This window comes from Ranitomeya imitator, chromosome 6 (assembly GCF_032444005.1).
Source record: "Ranitomeya imitator isolate aRanImi1 chromosome 6, aRanImi1.pri, whole genome shotgun sequence".
NCBI classification, from domain to species: domain Eukaryota; kingdom Metazoa; phylum Chordata; class Amphibia; order Anura; family Dendrobatidae; genus Ranitomeya; species Ranitomeya imitator.
The window spans coordinates 489101812-489119161 of NC_091287.1; the positions used below are offsets into that span (position 1 = coordinate 489101812).

At 44.0% G+C, this 17350-nt stretch overlaps 1 protein-coding gene across 2 annotated transcripts in view; it reads right to left on the bottom strand.

The window, feature by feature from the left end:
* The window catches only part of NIPAL2 (NIPA like domain containing 2), a 195916-nt gene extending 180535 nt beyond the window's left edge, over positions 1–15381 (bottom strand). The window contains exon 1 of one of the 2 annotated variants that reach the window (XM_069731639.1): positions 15107–15337. In XM_069731639.1, coding sequence (XP_069587740.1) covers positions 15107–15205 — 99 coding nt within the window. In that variant the 5' untranslated portion in view covers positions 15206–15337. Of the gene's footprint in view, positions 1–15106 lie in introns of both variants that reach the window. The other variant, XM_069731637.1, reaches the window with a different exon arrangement.
* Between the last annotated feature and the right edge of the window lie 1969 nt (positions 15382–17350).

Below are 17350 nucleotides of genomic sequence, written 5' to 3' on the forward strand. Positions count from 1 at the left end.
TCAGCCAACGGCAAAAAGGACACCCAATCATCCTGGTCTGCAGAAACAAAACATCTCAGATATGTTTCCAAGGTCTGATTGGTTCGTTCGGTCTGGCCATTAGTCTGAGGATGGAAAGCCGAGGAAAAGGATAGGTCAATGCCCATCCTACCACAAAAGGCTCGCCAAAACCTTGAAACAAACTGGGAACCTCTGTCAGAAACAATATTCTCAGGAATGCCATGCAACCGAACCACATGCTGAAAGAACAAAGGTACCAAATCAGAGGAGGAAGGCAATTTAGCCAAGGGCACCAGATGGACCATTTTAGAAAAGCGATCACAGACCACCCAAATGACTGACATCTTTTGAGAAACGGGAAGGTCAGAAATGAAATCCATCGAAATATGTGTCCAAGGCCTCTTTGGGACCGGCAAGGGCAAAAGCAACCCACTGGCACGAGAACAGCAGGGCTTAGCCCTAGCACAAATCCCACAGGACTGCACAAAAGTACGTACATCCCGTGACAGAGAGGGCCACCAGAAGGATCTAGCCACTAACTCTCTGGTACCAAAGATTCCAGGATGACCAGCCAACACCGAACAATGAAGTTCAGAGATAAGTTTATTAGTCCACCTATCAGGGACGAACAGTTTCTCTGCTGGACAACGATCAGGTTTATTCGCCTGAAATTTTTGCAGCACCCGCCGCAAATCAGGGGAGATGGCAGACACAATGACTCCTTCCTTGAGGATACCCGCTGGCTCAGATAAACCCGGAGAGTCGGGCACAAAACTCCTAGACAGAGCATCCGCCTTCACATTTTTAGAGCCCGGAAGGTACGAAATCACAAAGTCGAAGCGGGCAAAAAATAACGACCAACGGGCCTGTCTAGGATTCAAGCGCTTGGCAGACTCGAGATAAGTCAAGTTCTTATGATCAGTCAATACCACCACGCGATGCTTAGCTCCTTCAAGCCAATGACGCCACTCCTCGAATGCCCACTTCATGGCCAGCAACTCTCGATTGCCCACATCATAATTACGCTCAGCGGGCGAAAACTTCCTGGAAAAGAAAGCACATGGTTTCATCACTGAGCAATCAGAACCTCTCTGTGACAAAACCGCCCCTGCTCCAATCTCAGAAGCATCAACCTCGACCTGGAACGGAAGAGAAACATCTGGCTGACACAACACAGGGGCAGAACAAAAACGACGCTTCAACTCCTGAAAAGCTTCCACAGCAGCAGAAGACCAATTAACCAAATCAGCACCCTTCTTGGTCAAATCGGTCAATGGTTTGGCAATGCTAGAAAAATTACAGATGAAGCGACGATAAAAATTAGCAAAGCCCAGGAACTTTTGCAGACTTTTCAGAGATGTCGGCTGAATCCAATCCTGGATGGCTTGGACCTTAACTGGATCCATCTCGATAGTAGAAGGGGTAAAGATGAACCCTAAAAATGAAACTTTCTGCACACCGAAGAGACACTTTGATCCCTTCACAAACAAAGAGTTAGCACGCAGGACCTGAAAAACCATTCTGACCTGCTTCACACGAGACTCCCAATCATCTGAGAAGATCAAAATGTCATCCAAGTAAACAATCAGGAATTTATCCAGATACTCACGGAAGATGTCATGCATAAAAGACTGAAACACAGATGGAGCATTAGCAAGTCCGAACGGCATCACTAGATACTCAAAATGACCCTCGGGCGTATTGAATGCAGTTTTCCATTCATCTCCTTGCCTGATTCTCACCAGATTATACGCACCACGAAGATCTATCTTAGTGAACCAACTAGCCCCCTTAATCCGAGCAAACAAGTCAGATAACAATGGCAAGGGATACTGAAATTTAACAGTGATCTTATTAAGAAGGCGGTAATCAATACACGGTCTCAGCGAACCATCCTTCTTGGCTACAAAGAAGAACCCTGCTCCCAGTGGTGATGACGATGGGCGAATATGTCCCTTCTCCAGGGATTCCTTCACATAACTGCGCATAGCGACGTGTTCGGGCACGGATAAATTAAATAATCGACCTTTAGGGAATTTACTACCAGGAATCAAATTGATAGCACAATCACAATCCCTATGCGGAGGTAGAGCATCGGACTTGGGCTCTTCAAATACATCCTGATAATCAGACAAGAACTCTGGGACCTCAGAAGGGGTGGATGACGAAATCGACAAAAATGGAACATCACCATGTACCCCCTGACAACCCCAGCTGGATACCGACATGGAATTCCAATCCAATACTGGATTATGGGTTTGTAGCCATGGCAACCCCAACACGACCACATCATGCAGATTATGCAACACCAGAAAGCGAATAACTTCCTGATGTGCAGGAGCCATGCACATGGTCAGCTGGGCCCAGTATTGAGGTTTATTCTTGGCCAAAGGTGTAGCATCAATTCCTCTCAATGGAATAGGACACCGCAAAGGCTCCAAGAAAAACCCACAACGTTTAGCATAATCCAAATCCATCAGATTCAGGGCAGCGCCCGAATCCACAAACGCCATGACAGAAAACGACGACAAAGAGCATATCAAGGTAATGGACAGAAGGAATTTGGACTGTACAGTACCAATGACGGCAGACCTAGCGGACCGCTTAGTGCGCTTAGGACAATCAGAAATAGCATGAGTGGAATCACCACAGTAGAAACACAGACCATTCAGACGTCTGTATTCCTGCCGTTCAACTCTAGTCATAGTCCTATCGCACTGCATAGGCTCAGGTTTAACCTCAGGCAGTACCGCCAAATGGTGCACAGATTTACGCTCGCGCAAGCGTCGACCGATCTGAATGGCCAAAGACAAAGACTCATTCAAACCAGCAGGCATAGGAAATCCCACCATGACATCATTAAGAGCCTCAGAGAGACCCTTTCTGAACAAAGCTGCCAGCGCAGATTCATTCCACTGAGTGAGTACTGACCATTTCCTAAATTTCTGACAATATACTTCTATATCATCCTGACCCTGGCACAAAGCCAGCAAATTTTCCTCAGCCTGATCCACTGAATTAGGCTCATCGTACAGCAATCCGAGCGCCAGGAAAAACGCATCGACACTACTCAATGCAGGGTCTCCTGGCGCAAGAGAAAATGCCCAGTCTTGAGGGTCGCCGCGCAAAAAAGAAATAATAATCAAAACCTGTTGAATAGGATTACCAGAAGAATGAGGTTTCAAGGCCAGAAATAGCTTACAATTATTTTTGAAACTTAGAAACTTAGTTCTATCTCCAAAAAACAAATCAGGAATAGGAATTCTTGGTTCTAACATAGATTTCTGATCAATAGTATCTTGAATTTTTTGTACATTTATAACGAGATTATCCATTGAAGAGCACAGACCCTGAATATCCATGTCCACACCTGTGTCCAGAATCACCCAAATGTCTAGGGGAAAAAAAAAAAGTGAACACAGAGCAGAAAAAAAAAAAAAAAAATGATGTCAGAACTTTTTCTTTCCCTCTATTGAGAATCATTAGTTGTGGCTCCTTGTACTGTTATGTATGCTAATGACAGGTGTTATGAAGGCAATCCAGAAACACAGTGTGCTTAGCGATCAGAGCGCACACAGTGATCTGACAAATACCCAAAAATACAAGAACGAGCTCTGAGACGTGGAAACTCTGTAGACTGCACACCTGATCCTATCCTAAACACAACTAAAAGCGGCTGTGGATTGCGCCTAACAACTACCTAGGCAACTCGGCACAGCCTAAGAAACTAGCTAGCCTGAAGATAGAAAAATAGGCCTGACTTGCCCCAGAGAAATTGCCCAAAGGAAAAGGCAGCCCCCCACATATAATGACTGTGAGTAAGATGAAAAGACAAAACGTAGGTATGAAATAGATTCAGCAAAGTGGGGCCCGATATTCTAGGACAGAGCGAGGACAGTAAAGCGAACTTTGCAGTCTACAAAAAACCCTAAAGCAAAACCACGCAAAGGGGGCAAAAAAAACCCACCGTGCCGAACTAACGGCACGGCGGTACACCCTTTGCGTCTCAGAGCTTCCAGCAAAACAAAAGACAAGCTGGACAGAAAAAAAGCAACAAAAAAGCAAAAGGCACTTAGCTATACAGAGCAGCAGGTCACAGGAACAATCAGGAGAAGCTCAGATCCAACACTGAAACATTGACAAGGAGCAAGGATAGCAGCATCAGGCGGAGTTAAGTAATGAAGCAGTTAACGAGCTCACCAGAACACCTGAGGGAGGAAGCTCAGAAGCTGCAGTACCACTTGTGACCACAGGAGTGAATTCAGCCACAGAATTCACAACAGGGGACGGAGCATCGTGTGGTAATGTGTGGGGACGGAGCATCGTGTGGTAATGTGTGGGGACGGAGCCTCGTGTGGTAATGTGTGGGGACGGAGCCTCGTGTGGTAATGTGTGGGGACGGAGCCTCGTGTGGTAATGTGTGGGGACGGAGCCTCGTGTGGTAATGTGTGGGGACGGAGCCTCGTGTGGTAATGTGTGGGGACGGAGCCTCGTGTGGTAATGTGTGGGGACGGAGCCTCGTGTGGTAATGTGTGGGGACGGAGCATCGTGTGGTAATGTGTGGGGACGGAGCATCGTGTGGTAATGTGTGGGGACGGAGCATCGTGTGGTAATGTGTGGGGACGGAGCATCGTGTGGTAATGTGTGGGGATGGAGCATCGTGTGGTAATGTGTGGGGACGGAGCATCGTGTGGCAATGTGTGGGGACGGAGTCTCATGTGGTAATGTGTGGGGACGGAGCCTCGTGTGGTAATGTGTGGGGATGGAGCCTCGAGTGGTAATGTGGGGGGGACGGGATTATGTGTGGTAATGAGGTGGGGGGCGGGATTATGTGTGGCGATGTGGTGGTGGGCGGAGCTACTGTGTAGGGGGCAGGATTAGCGAGTAATCACGATGCATCTTATAGAGATTATATATATATACATACACACACATACACACTACATATACAGACACATAAGGTGCATATATATACATATATAGATATATACACAGTACGTATGTATACATATTCTCAAAGTACAGACACATGACTTGCACATATACACACTTTACATATTGAGCATACACCTATATAACTCACCCCTTTCTGCAGACTGCTGGATTTTTTCATCTGACGATACTTCCTAGGAGCAGGGGATTTCAGGTCCATTACTAGGTCAGTGGCTGCACACATGGGCCTGAGCCCTCCTCTCTAAGCACTGCATGCTCCAGCACTGATCCTCTCTAAGCCCTGCATCCTCCAGCACAGACCCTCTCTAAGCCCTGCATCCTCCAGCACAGACCCTCTCTAAGCCCTGCATCCTTCAGCACTGACCCTTTCTAAGCCCTGCATCCTCCAGCACTGACCCTTTCTAAGCCCTGCATCCTCCAACACTGACCCTCTCTAAGCCCTGCATCCTCCAGCACTGATCCTCTCTAAGCCCTGCATCCTCCAGCACTGATCCTCTCTAAGCCCTGCATCCTCCAGCACTGATCCTCTCTAAGCCCTGCATCCTCCAGCACTAAGACAGCAGAGGAGGGAACGCTGCAGCTGCTATTGGAGGAGCTCAGTGCTGAAATCTTCCATAGTCTTATTCTCCTCACAGCACTGGCCCCGCCCACCTCCTCATTGGTTTCTGAAGCTCCCCTGCTTGATTTAATTGACTGGGTGCTACAGACAGCAGCTGTGGTGAAGATGTGGATCTTGCGTGGCCTCCAGGAGAGGTATGTATGTAAATCATCCCAGCGTGAGCACTGCTCCTACTCACATGAAAAGACCATTTGAGGCCACGCCTCCTTCTCCTGCTCCTGTCACATCAAAGGGGCTCCTGCAGAGGGAGCGGCCCATGGTAGGAGGTGGTCCCTCTGGCAAATACCAGAACTCCCTGATGGCCAGTCCGGCACTGAACAAAAGGATGGGTTGTTGAGAATTGAGCAGGCCGGACCCTTCTTTCCTCTCACATCATCTTCCAGGAAAAAGTTTAAGGCCCCCCATACACATTGGACTATCGGGTGGTTGTGCCTACTTTAATATGATGTCTATGGGGGCCTCTAAGTTTCACTGATGCAGAGGATTAATAAATAAGGAATTTGGCAAAAATGGTATATCAAGGTATTTTACACCACACGGTATTTACATCACAAACCAGCATAATTTAATTAATCTATCTAAAGAACAAACTTGGGACACTTCTGTCTTTCTCCTACAATGTTGAACCACGCTGTGTTGCTGTTCCCTACATAGAGAGCGGCCATGACTGCCACTTGGTAAGAAAACCAGTAAGGTCATAATGCAGCGCCCCAGAGTCCTGGTCGTTGCAGTAATGTTATTCTTCCACCAGGGGGAGTGATGTTACATCTGAAGGCAATGAAGGAGATCTTCTGTCCAGGTATCACAACCACAAATCAAACTTCACACTCCAGTCCACCAGGGGGAGCCATGCTTCTATCTATTAGGGCACTCCTCACACTTAGGTAAAACTGGTGGGTTGGTTAGAAAGTTAGACAGAAGCTGACTGGAGGGAGTATCCCGACCGAGTTTGGAAAAGGCTGGTTGGAGTGGGTTCCAGCCAGCTCTAGACTGCGGCCTGCGGAAGGCGAGGGTACACGGAGCTGCGCCTGAATCCCATGCGACAGCATCCCAAGAAAGACATTGAAAGGAATTGTGTTGCAGTGAATGAGAAACGAAGTAATAGCAACAGGAGAGAAACATCAGCGGGAGACCAGCTAGAAGCAGGCTGCCTCCTTCTGAAGCGCAGTACCTGTAGCCAGAACACCGAGGGAGTAAGGATCTCTATGCCGTTACTTCAGACACTGGCAGGACAGTTGATTCCACGTTGGCTGCCCGACCATATACCCAGGAGGCAGGGTGGCAACTTGGGGGGACCAGGGCGTCTCTAGGGTACCTATAAGAAGCCTCAGGCCACCAGTCATACGAGTTTGTCCTATCCGTCAGGGGGACAGAGAGGAAGACACTTAACATCTACAATAGTTGTGAGGACCTTACAGAGTTGCTCAGCAGGGAGGTACTACAATGCCCAGGCGCTAGAGGAAGGCTATTGAATTCCACCTGGATAAGGGGACTCTGAATTTGCCTTCAGACCGGCCGGACTCTGCGTACCCTGTGGTCCCTACTCTGGACTGTGGATGCTGAAGCCTTCAGTAAAGTTAAAGAGACTGCAACCTTGTGTCCTCGTTATTCACTGCGCCTTACATCATCCACCATCTACACTCTGGGAAGCCCTGGGGACATACTTCACCTGTGGGAAGATATACCATCTAGCTGCCATAACATCACCCCAGCGGACCCCTAAGCAGCGTCGGTCACCCTGACCGAATACCACAGGTGGCGTCACAAACATTATCCCTTTAAAGACCTTTCCCCCACAATTTATCAACGGATGTTCCTCAAGCGCCACGGACCGGGTCAGTCACCGTGACATCCCCACCGAGTACAGAAGAAGGGCCTGGATCCGAGTAACCCACAGCCCTTGGGGGCGCCGCAATAACAATTGGTAAGTGGTGGCCCATTATTGTGCTATGTCGTCACTTACTATGGTAGGAAAACTACATTTAAACGAATAAACAAAAAAGAATAGTAAAACCAAAAACACTCAGTTTGAAAAAATGTTGCAGTAATCCGCAAGTGCTAGTAAAAGATGTAAAAAACAGGGTATTTGGTTGATACGTTTTTTGCAAAAAATGTATACTAAGCTGCTCTACCAATCTTCACGGTATACCCTTATCAGAGCAGTTTTATGTATGCAATCCCTATCTGATGTATTTAAAAACCTGATCATCTGTATATAACCTGTGTGAACAGGGTTCAGAGAGGAAAAATCCATGTGTGCATACAGGGTAGAACAGCTTTTGTGCAGATAGCCCAAGAGGAGTGGTGGAACTCCCCAGTCTTGTAGACACAAGAGAACAATTATGGAAACAGGAACACATGGGCTACTTGCACAGTGAACAAGTCTGTATGATCATGTTCACACACCACCAAGAAACCTGAAGACACAAAAGAGAATAGTAAAACCAAAAACACTCAGTTTGAAAAAATGTTGCAGTAATCCGCAAGTGCTAGTAAAAGATGTAAAAAACAGGGTATTTGGTTGATACGTTTTTTGCAAAAAATGTATACTAAGCTGCTCTACCAATCTTCACGGTATACCCTTATCAGAGCAGCACTGCTCTGATAAGGGTATACCGTGAAGATTGGTAGAGCAGCTTAGTATACATTTTTTGCAAAAAACGTATCAACCAAATACCCTGTTTTTTACATCTTTTACTAGCACTTGCGGATTACTGCAACATTTTTTCAAACTGAGTGTTTTTGGTTTTACTATTCTCTTTTGTGTCTTCAGGTTTCTTGGTGGTGTGTGAACATGATCATACAGACTTGTTCACTGTGCAAGTAGCCCATGTGTTCCTGATTTAAACGAATAAATATGATCTATAAGAAGGCAACAAATGCAGTTATTACATTTTGTACTATTGTATGATGCCGGTGTAAGGAAGGAGACCAGGCTGTGGGTATGTCTGAGACACCAGGTCCGGAACTACTGAGGCTGCGTCCAGTGTTGCAGGGGCAAGAAAATGGGAACCGGACAGGACCCATGAACTGGAGAGAGGAGGCGTGGTAAGCAAGGGGAAGAGAGAGAGTCTAGCGCGTGAAAAGTCAGAGAGTTCCCGCCGTAGGAGAGAGAAGGCAGGGATCGGCTGCAATCTGCAAGGGAAGCTGAGGTGTGCAGCAGGGACCTGGGAAGTGTTCAGTAAGGCTACGTTCACATTTGCGTTGTGCGCCGGCGACGCAACGCACAATGCAAATAAAAACGCACCAAAACGCACGCAAAAACGCTGCGTTTTGCGACGCATGCGTCCTTTTTTGCCAAAATTTGGACGCAAGAAAAATGCAACTTGTTGCGTTTTCTGTGCCCGACGCTTGCGGCAAAAAAAATTCATGCGTCGCACAATGCAGCACAACGCATGTCCATGCGTCCCCCATGTTAAATATAGGGGCGCATGACGCATGCGTCGCCGCAGCGTTTCCCAACGCTGCGTCAGGAAACGCTAATGTGAACGTAGCCTTAAGGGCTCCTGAGTTTTTGTCTGTTGACAAAAAAGTGAGGCATTGTTTTGTTTTGTTTTTAGCCGGACAAAAAAAGTTAACCTAATTTCAATTTTAGCCATTTTTTTAACAAAAAACATTGAAGTCTATGGAAAAGAGATCCGTTAATCAGCCATCCGTTCTCTTCTATTTGAAACAGTTTTTTTGCATACTGGATCAGTTTCTAACAGATGACTACTGGAAAAGTGAACTGTCAAGTAATCATCCATTTAAAATTGAACCAATAAGCAAAAAGAGAGCCTTATAAAATGGAACAAAAACAAATGGCTATTTAACCCTCCGTTAGGGGCAACTGATCTGACAGGCGCAGCTCACTTAGTTTCATTTCTCTATTTTCAGTGGTTTGTCTGGGAAACACCATACTTTTATGGTTATTAAACATTTTTTTTTTTTACACCTGATTATGTGTATTCTCATTTATTACATTCCTATTAGGCCAGCTTCACACTCAGCGTATGAAAATACGGTCCGTATATTACGGCCGTAATACGCTGAAAAGTCCCGAAAATAGTGGTCCGTAGCTCCTCCGTAGGCAGGGTGTGTCAGCGTTTTTTGCGCATGGCATCCTCCGTATGTAATCCGTATGGCATCCGTACTGCGTGGTTTTCTCGCAGGCTTGCAAAACCAACATACTGCTATAGAAGTGATCCATGTGTCCCAAAAAGAAATAAATAAATAAATAAATAAATAAAATATATATATGTCAGTGAGACACATATATGTATATATATTAATATTTTTTCCAGCGCTATACAACTTGAAAGCCGGTAATTCAATTACCGGCTTTTTCTTTCTCCTTCCTAAAACCCGACATGATTTGAGACATGGTTTACATACAGTAAACCATGTCTTCTCTCCTTTTTTTTTGCAGATTCCACACTACTAATGTCAGTAGTGTGAATCTGCAAAATTTGGCCGTTCTAGCTAGTAAATTAAAGGGTTAAATGGCGGAATAAATTGGCGTGGGCTCCCGCACAATTTTCTCCGCCAGAGTAGTAAAGCCAGTGACTGAGGGCAGATATTAATAGCTTGGAGAGGGTCCACGGTTATTGGCCCCCCCCCTGGCTAAAAACACCTGCCCCCAGCCACCCCAGAAAAGGCACATCTGGAAGATGCGCCTATTCTGGCACTTGGCCACTCTCTTCCCATTCCCGTGTAGCGGTGGGATATGGGGTAATGAAGGGTTAATGCCACCTTGCTATTGTAAGGTGACATTAAGCCAAATTAATAATGGAGAGGTGTCAATTATGACACCTATCCCTTATTAATCCAATTGTAGTAAAGGGTTGAATAAAACACAAACACATTATTTAAAATTATTTTAATGAAATAAAAACAATGGTTGTTGGAGTATTTTATTCTACGCCCAATCCAGTCACTGAAGACCCTCGTTCTGTAAGTAAAAAAACATAATAAACCAACAATATCCTTACCCTCCGCAGATCTGTAACGTCCAACGATGTAAATCCTTCTGAAGGGGTTAAAACATTTTGCAGCAAGGAGTTCCGCTAATGCAGGCTGCTCCTTGCTGCAAAACCCCGGGGAATGAGGCTAAATATAGATCAATGATCTACAGGTCCTTCTCAAAAAATTAGCATATAGTGTTAAATTTCATTATTTACCATAATGTAATGATTACAATTAAACTTTCATATATTATAGATTCATTATCCACCAACTGAAATTTGTCAGGTCTTTTATTGTTTTAATACTGATGATTTTGGCATACAACTCCTGATAACCCAAAAAACCTGTCTCAATAAATTAGCATATCAAGAAAAGGTTCTCTAAACGACCTATTACCCTAATCTTCTGAATCAACTAATTAACTCTAAACACATGCAAAAGATACCTGAGGCTTTTATAAACTCCCTGCCTGGTTCATTACTCAAAACCCCCATCATGGGTAAGACTAGCGACCTGACAGATGTCAAGAAGGCCATCATTGACACCCTCAAGCAAGAGGGTAAGACCCAGAAAGAAATTTCTCAACAAATAGGCTGTTCCCAGAGTGCTGTATCAAGGCACCTCAATGGTAAGTCTGTTGGAAGGAAACAATGTGGCAGAAAACGCTGTACAACGAGAAGAGGAGACCGGACCCTGAGGAAGATTGTGGAGAAGGACCGATTCCAGACCTTGGGGAACCTGAGGAAGCAGTGGACTGAGTCTGGTGTGGAAACATCCAGAGCCACCGTGCACAGGCGTGTGCAGGAAATGGGCTACAGGTGCCGCATTCCCCAGGTAAAGCCACTTTTGAACCATAAACAGCGGCAGAGGCGCCTGACCTGGGCTACAGAGAAGCAGCACTGGACTGTTGCTAAGTGGTACCAAGTACTTTTTTCTGATGAAAGCAAATTTTGCATGTCATTCGGAAATCAAGGTGCCAGAGTCTGGAGGAAGACTGGAGAGAAGGAAATGCCAAAATGCCTGAAGTCCAGTGTCAAGTACCCACAGTCTGTGATGGTGTGGGGTGCCATGTCAGCTGCTGGTGTTGGTCCACTGTGTTTCATCAAGGGCAGGGTCAATGCAGCTAGCTATCAGGAGATTTTGGAGCACTTCATGCTTCCATCGGCTGAAATGCTTTATGGAGATGAAGATTTCATTTTTCAGCACGACCTGGCACCTGCTCACAGTGCCAAAACCACTGGTAAATGGTTTACTGACCATGGTATTACTGTGCTCAATTGGCCTGCCAACTCTCCTGACCTGAACCCCATAGAGAATCTGTGGGATATTGTGAAGAGAAAGTTGAGACGCAAGACCCAACACTCTAGATGAGCTTAAGGCCGCTATTGAAGCATCCTGGGCCTCCATAACATCTCAGCAGTGTCACAGGCTGATTGCCTCCATGCCACGCCGCATTGAAGCAGTCATTTCTGCCAAAGGATTCCCGACCAAGTATTGAGTGCATAACTGAACATTATTATTTGTTGGTTTTTTTGTTTGATATTAAAAAACACTTTTATTTGATTGGATGGGTGAAATATGCTAATTTATTGAGACAGGTTTTTTGGGTTATCAGGAGTTGTATGCCAAAATCATCAGTATTAAAACAATAAAAGACCTGACAAATTTCAGTTGGTGGATAATGAATCTATAATATATGAAAGTTTAATTGTAATCATTACATTATGGTAAATAATGAAATTTAACACTATATGCTAATTTTTTGAGAAGGACCTGTAGATCATTGATCTATATTTAGCCTCATTCCCCGGGGTTTTGCAGCAAGGAGCAGCCTGCATTAGCGGAACTCCTTGCTGCAAAATGTTTTAACCCCTTCAGAAGGATTTACATCGTTGGACGTTACAGATCTGCGGAGGGTAAGGATATTGTTGGTTTATTATGTTTTTTTACTTACAGAACGAGGGTCTTCAGTGACTGGATTGGGCGTAGAATAAAATACTCCAACAACCATTGTTTTTATTTCATTAAAATAATTTTAAATAATGTGTTTGTGTTTTATTCAACCCTTTACTACAATTGGATTAATAATGGATAGGTGTCATAATTGACACCTCTCCATTATTAATTTGGCTTAATGTCACCTTACAATAGCAAGGTGGCATTAACCCTTCATTACCCCATATCCCACCGCTACACGGGAATGGGAAGAGAGTGGCCAAGTGCCAGAATAGGCGCATCTTCCAGATGTGCCTTTTCTGGGGTGGCTGGGGGCAGATATTTTTAGCCAGGGGGGGGGGCCAATAACCGTGGACCCTCTCCAGGCTATTAATATCTGCCCTCAGTCACTGGCTTTACTACTCTGGTGGAGAAAATTGCGCGGGAGCCCACGCCAATTTTTTCCGCCATTTAACCCTTTATTTTAAGAGCTAGAACGGCCAAATTTTGCAGATACACACTACTGACATTAGTAGTGTGGAATCTGCAAAAAAATGGAGAGAAGACATGGTATACTGTATGTAAACCATGTCTCAAATCATGTCGGGTTTTAGGAAGGAGAAAGAAAAAGCCGGTAATTGAATTACCGGCTTTCAAGCTGTATAGCGCTGGAATAAATATTAATATATATACACATATATGTGTCTCACTGACTATATATATATATATATATATACCTATTCTATGTGTACACATTTATTCTACCTATTGGACTGTAAGCTGTCAGTGTGATTTTACTGTACACCGCACTGAATTACCGGCTTTTCTCTCTAACAGCGCTGCGTATTTCTTGCAAGTCACACTGCTTGTCCGTGTGTAATCCGTATTTTTCACACTTCCATAGACTTTCATTGGCGTATTTCTTGCGCAGTACGGTGACAAACGCAGCATGCTGCGATTTTGTACGGCCGTAGAAAGCCGTATAATACTGATCAGTAAAATACGGCAGATAGGAGCAGGGGCATAGAGAATAATTGTGCCGTATTTTTTGCGAGTTTTACGGACGTAGTTTCTGCGCTCTTACGTCCATAAAACTCGCAAGTGTGAAGCCGGCCTTAAGGTAACTGATCCCTTTTTAGAGCATTGAAATTTTTAAAAAAGGAAAATATAGCCAATTTTCTAGCCTGTGCCGGACATGCGCAATACCCCTAAACTCGTTATGAAACATATTGCCCCTGACGGAGAGTTAACGGATCGTTTTTCTATAGAATTCAATGTTAAAGGGAAAGTGTCAATCCCCCCCCCCCCCCCCCCGCAGGCGTTTGTAACTAAAAGAGCCATCTTAGGCAGTACTAATGCTGCATTCTGACAAGGTGGCTCTTTTAGTTATTGTTCGTTGCACTGCAGAAATAATCACTTTTGAATTTGGTCCCTCATACTAGTGAAATCGCCAGGGAGGCGGGTCTTTCCTCCCTCATCCAAACTCCTCACAGCCGTCACTCTGCGAGAAGGGCACCGCCTCCTCGGCGTTATTCAGTTGTCCAAGCGCCTGCGCGGTCATATTCTGCCTTGGGCATGCGCAGTTTGCGCTGCCTGACAACTGACTTCACTTGATGTCTTGTTTACTACGCCTGCGTGCACACGCGGCCCGAGATCACGTGGGTTTGATCAACAGACAACTAATCTTCAGGGAATATTTCCATTAGGCTTGGATTGCCAATAGTTTTTGCCCCCCGAGATAAGCTGTAGCGAGACATGAAGGTGCCTTTTTTATAGGGAACACAGGAGCGCTTGGCGGAATAAGTGCATGGGAGAGATGGCCGAAGCATCGTTCAACTGACAGCCATCTAACGTGCATGGCTGATTTTAGGTAGAAACTTCTGACTTGTTATCTTCTTCACAGACTTTGGTAAATCTGAGTTCTCTCTTTCATAAAAAATGTGATTAAACACAAAATGGCTTCAAAAGCTCAGACCAATGTGAAGGGCAGGCCCCTATCTGTAATACAATGGGCTTCTGTGCGCCTCCAGATAACATGGAAATGAAATTAGTCCCAAGCCCTGGTAATAAAAAAAAAGGCCATCCACAAATGCCTTTTGTCTTCTCCTTAACCCTATCAGTGCTGACCCCGAGCACAATGTATAGGAAACAGGATTTAAAATAATAATGAATGGAACGACAGGAGCAAGCACCACTTTAACAATGACATCTTGTGTGCTATGAACAGAGCATCTCATAAAGGCCAAAGTGACCTGTAGCTGTCCAGATGCTAAGAGGCTACAAATTCGTCCACATCAGGGGTACAAAAATGCAAAATGACCTTACCTGATATTTCCTGAGGGACCGATCTAAAATTAAGAATATTTCTGGTAGATATAGCAGTGTCTCATTGCCCCATTATAGTTCACATTTACGAGGCCTTCCTATTACCCTGATCATATTTCATTTTTTCATTGCTAGTGATTTAAGCTGCCTACTATAAAATACTAAGTTATACCGCTACAGAAAAAAGTTAATAAAGTTCTCTCAAAATTTATAAACATAGTGTCTAATAATCTATATAATAACAAAGAGAAATACATATAGCAAAATTAGATTTTATTATATAAATATACTATGACGGCCGCAAAGTACGCACCCCTGGGTGTCACTTACCTTGTGTGAATCACTCCATGCACCGGATATGTCTGTGCTATTTTCAGGAGGGTCTGCCAATGTAAGGTTTGCAGGTAGGGAAGCCATTGATTCCATCATTAGCCACTTTCCCTTAGAGAGGGATGAAGGGGCAGATTGATTAACAGTTCATAGAAAGTTGGCATCAGTTTGTGTAGGGCTGGCACCAGACCCTGGCAGGGTGTGGATGATCACAGCTGGTGCACAGTGCCACTGGCTTTGTTGGCAAGCTGATATTCCCAGAGTGCAGTCACTTCCTACTCCAGGAGGGTGTGTGAGCAATCTCTCAGTCCACACCCCTTGTTCATAGCAGCTTTGCAAACAGTCAGTGTCACAATCCACATGTGAGTGTGTACCAGGTGGAAAGCTTCCATAGCTGTGCTACAAGCTCTAGAAGAGACAATGCCACGAGCAGCTGCAGCACTCCCTAGTTCTCCTCCATATCCCTCTGTACACTTCAATTTGCTGCATTCTTTAAATGAAGTTTTTACTGTTGTTTTTTTTTTTTTTTTACCTCAAAGCATTACAGATAACAGATACATCTTACTTTAGAGTCTGAGGTTATATATATATATATATATATATATATATATATATATATACACACTTTGGAGGTTTATTTACTTATTTTTTGCGTATTTTTAAAGCGTTTTTAATGCTGCCTTTTTTTATCTCTTGGTGTAATGTTATAAACCAAGTTGCTTTGTTCTCCATACTTCCTAGTATATGCCTCTGATAAAACTTGATTGATACAGTCATGTGCTGATTACATGTGATTTAGGCCGGCTTCACACTCAGCGTATGAAAATACGGTCCGTTTTTTTTACAGCCGTAATGCGCACAAATGTCCCCAAAATAGTGATCCGTATGTCATCCGTAGGCAGGGTGTGTCAGCGTATTTTGCACATGGCATCCTCTGTATGTAATCCGTATGGCATCTGTACTGCAAGATTTTCTCACAGGCTTGCAAAACGGACATACAATGGATCCATGGGCTCAAATATTCATTAAAACATATATACTGTCTATATATATATATATATATATATATATATATATATATATATATATTAACCCCTTTACCCCCAAGGGTGGTTTGCACGTTAATGACCGGGCCAATTTTTACAATTCTGACCACTGTCCTTTTATGAGGTTATAACTCTGGAACGCTTCAACGGATCCCAGTGATTCTGACATTGTTTTCTCGTGACATATTGTACTTCATGATAGTGGTAAAATTTCTTTGATATTACCTGCGTTTATTTGCGAAAAAAACGGAAATTTGGCGAAAATTTTGAAAATGTCACAATTTTCCAACTTTGAATTTTTATGCAATTAAATCACAGAGATATGACACACAAAATACTTAATAAGTAACATTTCCCACATGTCTACTTCAGCACAATTTTGGAACCAAAATTTTTTTTGTTAGGGAGCTATAAGGGTTAAAAGTTGACCAGCAATTTCTCATTTTTACAACACCATTTTTTTTTTAGGGACCACATCTCATTTGAAGTCATTTTTAGGGGGTCTATATGATAGAAAATACCCAAGTGTGACACCATTCTAAAAACTGCACCCCTCAAGGTGCTCAAAACCACATTCAAAACATTTATTAACCCTTCAGGTGTTTAAATAAAAATGAACATTTAACTTTTTTTCACAAAAAATTTAATTCAGCTCCAATTTGTTTTATTTTACCAAGGGTATCAGGAGAAAATAGACCCCAAAAGTTGTTGTACAATTTGTCCTGAGTACGCCGATACCCAATATGTGGGGGTAAACCACTGTTTGGGCGCATGACAGAGCTCGGAAGCGAAGGAGCGCCATTTGACTTTTCAATGCAAAATTAACTGGAATTGAGATGGGACGCCATGTTGCGTTTGGAGAGCCCCTGATGTGCCTAAACATTGAAACCCCCACAAGTGACACTATTTTGGAAAGTAGACCCCCTAAGAAACTTATCTAGATGTGTGGTGAGCACTTCGACCCATTAAGTGATTCACAGAAGTTTATAATGCAGAGCCGTAAAAATAAAAAATCATATTTTTTCACAAAAATTATCTTTTCGCCCCTATTTTTTTATTTTCTCAAGGGTAAGAGAAGAAATTGGACGCCAAAAGTTGCTGTACAATTTGTCCTGAGTACGCTGATACCCCATATGTGGGGGTAAACCACTGTTTGGGTGCATGGGAGAGCTCGGAAGGGAAGGAGCGCCGTTTGACT